The 8,777-nt window shown below is 45.9% G+C and overlaps 1 protein-coding gene across 2 annotated transcripts; it reads left to right on the top strand.

Annotated features, from left to right (window-relative positions):
* Positions 1–12: 12 nt before the first annotated feature.
* On the top strand, positions 13–8,752 carry LOC311343073 (calcium/calmodulin-dependent protein kinase type II subunit beta-like). Of its 2 annotated transcripts, XM_084467928.1 has the most exons (7): positions 13–601; positions 1,535–1,699; positions 2,283–2,456; positions 3,397–3,472; positions 3,574–3,668; positions 4,113–4,346; positions 4,809–8,752. In XM_084467928.1, exons 1-6 carry the CDS (start codon positions 505–507, stop codon positions 4,343–4,345), a joined length of 840 nt encoding a protein of 279 aa, XP_084324054.1. In that variant the 5' UTR covers positions 13–504; the 3' UTR covers position 4,346; positions 4,809–8,752. The 2 variants fall into 2 exon arrangements, with proteins under 2 accessions (XP_084324054.1, XP_084324055.1); XM_084467929.1 differs by lacking the exon at positions 2,283–2,456.
* Positions 8,753–8,777: the final 25 nt, after the last annotated feature.

The following is an 8,777-nucleotide window of genomic DNA, read 5'->3' as shown; positions in this document are numbered from 1 at the left end:
TAGTGCTGTAGTGCTGCCGCTTTTGTTTTTGTTTCTTCCTTGTCTTGATTTTATGTTTTGCATCCGTCAGTGTGTGTTTCACAAGCGTCTTGGGACGTCGCTTTCCCCTCCTCGGTGATTCTCGCTACTAACTGTTCACTTTCACTGGCTTCTGTTCACTCACCATATTGACATTACAGGAGCAACACTGAACAGCGACACTGAGCAGGAGTCTGTAGGGAGGCAGGGAACAATTGGCAGTTATGCAGTCTAGGGTTACAGAGCGATGGGAGCAGGGTGCTGGATTATTTGGTTTGATGTTTTATTTGCGGAGAGGTGAGGTGAACAGATTCATCTTCAACCAATGTCTGTGTTTGTTTAAATCAGTTTCCATGTTTCATTTTCTTTTCCTCTCTGTTCCAAAATCTGCTCTGTGTCTATGGGTTGCGTTTGTGTTGGGTCGACATTTATGTGTGTGTGTGTGTGTGTGTGTGTGTGTGTGTGTGTACCACATTTGTGCCTGTGATGTCAGGGAAGAGTATAGAGAACAGTCCAGTTAAGAGCAAGACAAGCACCAGCTCCCAGCCAGAATTCTCTCAGGGCCCCTCACCTGCTGCCTACTGTAAGTCACATGCCACCCCCCCCCCCCCCACCCTTTAATACTGAAGCCTGACACACACACACACACACACACACACACACACACACACACACACACACACACACACACACACACACACACACACACACACAGTCTCTTTTCTCTCGCTCACATACTTACTCAATCACTACCTCACTTGCTCCCACTACTCACAAGCATTGCTACTCCCCTACCATACTGCCTGGCAAGCCTCACAAAGACCTATAATCTCGACTCCCTCTGACTAATATCTGGTGGGGGGGGGGACGTCCTAGATGTTCCCAGATGAAAGAACGTTAATATGTTGAATATATATTCAACTGGTGGTATTTCTCTCTCTGATCTTTGTGTCGCTTACTGCTGCTTTGTGTCTCTGAATTTCTAACTCACTCACTACCACGCTAACCCCCCCCCCCCCACCCAATATCATCCTTTGATCTGACTCATCCCGCTTCGCCCGTGAATACAACGAGCCACCCGCGAACCTTTACCCAGCCGATGTGGAATGATCACTTAACACTTAACGCTTAACAACCGTCCCCATGTGTGTCATTGTGTCTCCTTTTATTTTCCCCATGTGTGGGCATCGTTTTGTTCGCCCTGTCACCTCATCGCCGGCGACGGCATGAGTCAGACCCGGAGAGTGTTTGTTTTGGTGTTCAGCCAGAGCGCTGCCCTTCAGGCAGACATCGCCGTGAACCGGGCGCTCAGAAATAATCCAATGTTGTTTTCCCAAACCCCTTCACACCGTTAAGTGCATAAGTGCTGCTCAGCCGTCTCGTGTTCCACCGCTGCCGCTGCCCCCCCCCCCCCCCCCCCCCGCTGCCTCACGTCTGTTGTATGTGTTGTCTCCCACCGTTGTCGTCCTACCGCTGGTTCATCGGCCCACCCACCCAACCCTACCTGACCGTCAAGCGGTCACAAAGTTTGCCGACCTCCTGGGCTCTGTGCGTAAGGGCTCGGGTCCGGTGTCCGAAGGGGAAGGGGCCCCCGGCGCGCCGCCTGCCCTCGCCGCCCCTGCCGCCCAGCCGCACCCCCAGCCGCACGCCCAGCCGCACGCCCCCGCAGTCCCCATGCAGAGTGAGTAGCCCCCAGGGCCCAGAAGGAGGAGGAGGAGGAGGAGGAGGAGGAGAGATGACTGTAGGTTGGCTGTGATAGCAAGCCCCCACCCCCGCCTTGGCCCTTGATATATGCTATCGATTAAGCCTCTAACTGCCGGCGTCTTTAAATGACGTGGCCACACACTTCACAAACGACGCGACGCAGTGAATAGGAATCAAGCTTGAGCTGCCCATATGCATCTTTGTTCTTCGGTCATTTCCAGTTCCACCAGGCGTCAGCTTCTGTCTTTCTCTGCATAGTTTCTCTCATTCTAATCTCCACTGTTGCTTCCTCCCATTGTTTTCCTTCCTTCTATTTTGTTATTTTATTTTCCTTCTATCCACTTTCACCCCTCCATCCCATCCATCTATCCATCCCTCCCTTCCTCTCCTCTCCTCTCCTCTCCTCTCCTCCCTCCCTTCCTCTCCTCTCCTCCCTCCCTTCCTCTCCTCCCTCCCTCCCGCCCGCTCTCCCTTCATCTCCTCTCCTCGCCTCCCTCCCTCCCTCTCCTCTCCTCTCCTCTCCTCTCCCCTCCTCCCTCCCACCCCCCCCCCCACCCCAGTGTCACGGCTCACAGACCTGGTGAGTAGCGTGCGCAGGGCCCCGGCCCCAGCCCCTCCCCCCGCTGCTCCTGAGGCCGAGGCTCCGCCCCCCAGGCCCGCCGCGGCTCCCGCGCACGCCACCTCGCCACCTCCCTTGCGCTCCCCACCCAGCCCCTCCCTTTCCTCCTCCCAGAGTGAGTATGGAGCACAGAACCTCCCTCCTCCGCTCCGCCCTCCACCCCCACCCCCCCTCTGCTCCTCGCTCGCCCCCAAACACGGAGAGAGGGGGGGGGAACTGCTCTGTGAGCTCGGTGTGCTGGTGTGTAGATAATGGCTCGTTCGGTGTGTGTGCGTCTGTCACTCTTTCTCTGTGTGTGTGTGTGTGTTTGTGTGTCTCACTCTCAGACGCTACCATGGACACCACTTGACATGGCTTTCTATTTTAGCTTGGAGTGTGTAGAGAATACTGATAATGCATACTGTGTGTGTTTGTGTGGGTGTGTGGGTGGGTGGGTGTGTGCAGAAATGATCAAAATGAATGACTGACTGCATGGAATGGTGGAGGTGATGTGAGGCTGTGTGTGTTCTCGCAGTGACGTGACCATTGGCAGTAATTAGGATTCAAATAAATGGGTTTGATTCTTCCGCTTCAGGATGGAACATCGGGTTGCTTGGGTTCCTTGCATCAAGTTCAGCATGTGATGCAACACATGGGTGTAGACTGCCTGAGATGTTGTTATTGGTATGCTGGCTGGGTTGCTGGTTCATTAGTTGTCAGACAGGATTTGTTTAATGAAACCTTGCTGTGCCTTTCCGTCCTTCATTTTCAATTGTGAGACAAAAACGATTCCAATATTGTCTAACAACGATTTTAAAGGTTGAGGTCAATGGTGTAAGAAAGTAATTGCTTTTTCAATAATAAAAAGGAGAGCATATTGGGTGTGTATTGTGCACTTGAGTACTATGAGTACATGTGTTGTCAAACAAGAGGCTTTGCATTTCTAATCTACTACCTAATCATATTTAATGAAGTTATAATCTGTAATGCTGTATGCTATCCGTTTTTTGGAAGTTCCGCTATTTCTTTTTATCCTTGACGTTATGATTCTGATAACTTGTTATTTTTTAATGCAGCACGCAAGCAAGAAATCATCAAGATCACAGAGCAACTCATAGAGGCGGTCAATAATGGTGACTTTGATGCATACGCGTGAGTCAGTGTTGTTTTTCACCATGATGGGATTGAGCAGATTTTTTTTGCTGGTGTTTGGACGATTGATTTCTTTTGATTTATGTTCTTTTGAACCCCAGTAAGATCTGTGATCCCGGGCTGACCTCGTTCGAACCAGAGGCCCTGGGGAACCTAGTGGAGGGCATGGATTTCCAGAGATTCTACTTTGAGAACCGTAAGTTTAAATCTTTATTAATTTTGTTGAGTTAAGTTCAGTGTTTCTGTTCTCTTCTTATTGTGAATATAAAATGTACATATCCGTCAAGCTTGTTTTGCTCTCATACATCTTAAACTTGTTTCATACTTAATGCTACAGCTTGTTTTTGTGCATCACATTTTCTTTTCTCCAAAAAGATACGAGTAAAGAAAAGAGAGAAAGAAAATCAATAAAATAATTTAGGCGTGGTAGTAAATAAAGTAAATAAAACAAAATAAAACAACACTTGTACGTTGTTGCTCTGAACTCTCTGAGCTACTCTGTTACACAAATCCTTTCTCCCGCCTCTACATTAGTAATTAAATAATAATTTGTATAAAACAAGTAGTTGTAAATAAAATGGCTCCTTATTTTCCCCCACCACCACCACCACCACCACCACCACCACCACCACCCTTTTAGTCCTGGCCAAGAACAGCAAGCCCATCCACACCACCATCCTCAACCCCCACGTGCACCTGATCGGCGAGGACGCGGCCTGCATCGCCTACATCCGCCTCACCCAGTACGTGGACGGCCAGGGCCGGCCGCGCTCCAGCCAGTCAGAGGAGACGCGCGTGTGGCACCGCCGGGAGAGCCGGTGGCAGAACGTGCACTTCCACTGCTCGGGCGCGCCCGCCGCCCCGCTCCAGTGAGGTACGCACAGGGGGCGCCCCGGGGGGGATTCGACCCCAGTGTCACAGCACGGGTTCTGCTTTGAAAGCAACCTGTTACAAAGAAAAAAAACGTAGAAAAAATAATTATAGCCTTGGGTCATTTGAAACAGCGGTTGCCACCGTACGATATATAGTCAGGCGATTAAAAAATGACAGCAGTATATCAAAGAAGAGTATGTTACGCAAAATGGGCCCATTTGTATTCAAACGCCAATTTTGTTTGTGGTTATGTGGTCGTAGTTTCTTTTCAGAAGGGTTAAACATAGCTAAAATAAACAAATAATACCCTAATCGTGTTACCCTTCATGTATCTTACATTTAGTTTTAGTCTAGACAGAGTCTTCTGCCGTGCTGACAGGTCTGCATGCTAAAAAAGATAAGGCTGAGAAATCGGGCGGGGTATTTCTGTACTTGTGACGTCCGACCATGTCATCTCTCTCAGGGGTCCAAGGGCCACCTCGTACCGCCAGAGGTGTGTTTCTGGAGAGAGGAGAGAGAGAGAGAGTGGGAGGGAGAGAGAGAGCGAGAGAGCGAGAGAGCGAGCGAGAGAAAGAGAGAGAGAGACGAGGCTGACCGGATGGAAGAAAATATCCAGTGCCATAGGGAGGAAGAGGGGGAGATGTGTGGCTCTGCCTCCTGGAACACCACACACTCGCCAACCACTTAGCACCTGGATGCCACCCCCCCGACTCCCCCCCTCTGCCTCCCCCACAGGCGTGTCTCTTTTTCTTTTACTGATACTGCCCCCTTGTGTGAATCCCCTGCACTGCACCAGCCCACCACCAACACCAACAGCAACCACCACCCCTCTGGTGTCCAGGTAACTACCATACTGTGCCTCTCAAACTGACTCCAGACAGAGAGGCATTGGAAGGATGGTGGTGGGGGGGGGGGGGGGGGGGAGAGGGGGGATTAAAGAGAAAAAAAAGTCATCTTGGTGTGCGTTTCCTGATATGCTCTCCCATCCCCCTCCTCCCTCCTATGTTACCATGCCAACCCCTGTGTTGCTCCCTTGTGAATGACATAACACATTTGTGACATAAACACTGCACTGGAAATAAAATATGTAAAGTTTTAAGTCAAATATATTATCATTATGTTATTATTCATATTATAACTGATTAATATTATTATTATTATTATTATCATTATCATAACACAATTGCAATTGTATATGTAATTTGTATAATTCAGATTTCCTGATGCCAGTGGTTTCTAGTTTCGAATAATATCTTTGGTTTTTTCTTTCTCTATCTTTATAAGAAAGCATGATTTTCTCTCTCAGTATTCATAGTGGCTGTTTTATATTGTGGCTATTAAGTGGACAATTGATATGGACGTTTTTTTGTAAATTGCTTCTCGTGAGTAGCCTATATTATCGTACTCATGTTCAATGAAACTTTTTGTTGTTTTTGGAAGGGGTGCGTGATGGGGTGCAGTGCGCAGGAATGAGTTGACAGCTTGCGTCTCTGGTTTTCGTATTAAAGTTATTGTACTTCTAATAGTAATGCAGTTTAAGGATCTAATGTCTTTGTTGCAATGTCAGTTGCTGAAGATAGGTCTAGCGAAGTCTGGCGTCTTCCCGGTTGAATTGTAAACATTTTATACGTCGAACACGAGGGGCGATGGGTTAGGCCTTCGTTATTTAAGTTTTAACAACATTGTTGTTTTGTGTGTGGAACAGCATCTCAAGAGAAGCCCAGTGATAAGAAAATGCCCATTAGCACAGTAGTGGTAGCATCAGAAAGTTGAATATGTTTCAAACCTATCCGGCTGCGAGTACATATCGTAGCCTCGCCTTAACATCCCCACTGATGCTCTCTGATAGCGTTTTTCAGCGAACGCTTTCGCCGACCTAGATAGAGTGTTTAAATAGCTTTAGCACATTATTTATGTCACTGGAAAACGTGTTGCCAGCTGACTATCCCAGCGAGGATCAGAAAATATTCTCGCACACATATACTGAGTTCACAGGCGAAAGGTGCAATAACTGGTGCTGTGAGAGAGTTATGGATTATTATTATTATCTTGAAAAGTTGGTGATGACGGTTTTTCATTATCCTCCAAGAACATGACGGGAACTGTGTGAGTGGAAAGGTTTGGCTACCACTGCCATGACATAGTGCAGAAGAGGGTATGTGTCTGTCTTAGTGTGTCCATCCTTTACAGCAGGTAAAGTGTGTGTGTGTGTGTGTGTGTGTGTGTGTGTGTGTGTGTGTGTTTTGCGAGAATAGAAGTTAGAAGTGGAAGGCTTTATTTCCGAGGACACATCAGGCCTCTGCCTTTGCCCCCCTGACTTACTTTCCTAATGATTTAAATGTTTTTCATACATTTTTGTCGTCATATATTTTTAATGAAATGCTCTTTGAGCCGTGTTACAGTTTTTAGTTTTTTTTGCTCTTTTTATGTTCTCACTTGTGGCAAGGGTGCTATGTAGAGATTGACAGACCTGCTAGCCAATCAGAGGCTTGGTGGATTGACGTGTGCTACTGGCAGTATGCTGTGTCTTGGTGGGAATAATTGGTGGGAGGGACTTAAAGAAAACACGTGTAGGACAGTCCACGAGGCAGCGCAGGCGGTTTCTTTTGGCGGTAAGACCTCAGGTTTGTATTTATTTTTGTTTATTTATTTATTTATTCGAGCAAATCCTTTTTTATTTTACTTTTTTGGGTTTAGTTTTACTTCTGATCGTGCAATTACTGTTTGAAATTTAACAAAAAGGGACTTGGCTCCGTGTATAAACAGTCAAAAGTTTTTAGTTGACCTTTACCGTATTCATCGAGCCGACCAACATGGGCACTTTTTTTTTTTCCTTTTTCTGTCGTTGATTTCTAATTGACTTGTTTCACAATCTTAACATAATACACATTTTTTAAATCCACAATGAGGTTTGACCTGTTGCGGATGCTGGGTAACAATCTATTGTGCTGTGCAAATAGTTTTGTGATGTCACGTGTCCACTGACGGTGGGTCATTTTGGGTGGAGCCTGTTTCCTGATTCCATGGTCAATGGTTGTGTGTTTGAAAGGCGTTCTTGTGTCCATGTCAGCGTGTGAACAGACCCCGACTCCTAACCGACCCCCTCCAAAAATGTAGAACAAGCAGCATGTACATTATAAAGGTGTTGTTCTTTTCTTTTCTTAGTGTGATAACAAGCCTTGGTGATCAGTATTATAAGATATCCATGTTTAAAACGAGGCAGTACACAGTATACACAACTGCACACTGAATATAACAGCACTGTAGCTGGTATTTTGTTGACATGGCATGACCGTCAATGGAACACATGTTTTTTGGCTTTTCCCTTTTTAATTTGGTCTATTTTCTACTGAATGCTGTTATACTTAACCTTTCTCTATCTATTTTCTGAGCTTTTTAAGTGCATATAGCTATTTTTGTCTCAAGATGATATAATGAAGATGATATTGATGTTATGGAGGATTATATTAATGACATAGGCACTAAGGATGACCTTGAGGATGACTGTGATGTAACTGATGATCATTTAGCATGCTTTTCTATTAGGGCCCTGTGTTGTCGGTGCAAACGGTCTGTCTTTTCTTAATGGATCCGAGGGTCACTTTTAACTATCCCTCATTTATGGCACTTACATCAAATCCACTGCTTACAAAGTGTCCAGAAAGGAAGACACTATTCATATGTCAAATTACCACGGATAACATACATCAAAAGCAAAGAGATTAATAGTGAAAACTCCTTATTGTGTGGAATAGAAAAGTGTAGCTTTGGACAGAATTTTAAAAAATCCATGTCTTTTTCCATTCAGCATCCCTTTAGTTACATCCACCATTATAACTCGATAAGGCCAGAACTGAGAAATGAAGAAGGATTAAAAAAACATTTAATATATTTTGTTGTATATTTTGCAGTTTAAGTTGTAGAGAATGCATTAAGCTGTTCCCCCTTTTGCACTAGATGTACCCAGAGTATGATGATACAGGTAAGGCAGAAGACCTTTCTACAAAGTGAGGGAAAGTGCCATCGCTCCAAGTCCCTGCTCACTGTCCTCCCTCCCACTCTCTCTCTCGCTCTCTCTCCCCAGCGACCTGTGCCAGTTGCACTGACAACACAGAGGTTAGTTTCCCGTGTAGGGTTTCCCCCAATCTCTACCAGTATTCTTTTCCGTTCCAATCCATAGTCGGCCATTGATCCGCAGATCACGGCTCCTATAGTTCCTCCATTGTCTTTTCTTTCTTTTTCCATGTCGGTTTGATTTTCTTCTTCAGTGTTAATTCTACTAGTGATCCTCTAGCTCTCAGATTCTCTAGATTATTGCTCTGTTCTCTTAACGTACTTCACGTATTTCTCTTACTTCAAGACAATGTGTTAAAAGTGTTATCAATAAACTGAAGATTTAAATATAAATTATGCTAGCCGCTTTTGGTTTACA

This window comes from Micromesistius poutassou (assembly GCF_964030765.1).
Source record: "Micromesistius poutassou genome assembly, chromosome: 5".
Classification (NCBI taxonomy): domain Eukaryota; kingdom Metazoa; phylum Chordata; class Actinopteri; order Gadiformes; family Gadidae; genus Micromesistius; species Micromesistius poutassou.
This window is presented reverse-complemented; position numbering and strand designations above follow the sequence as displayed.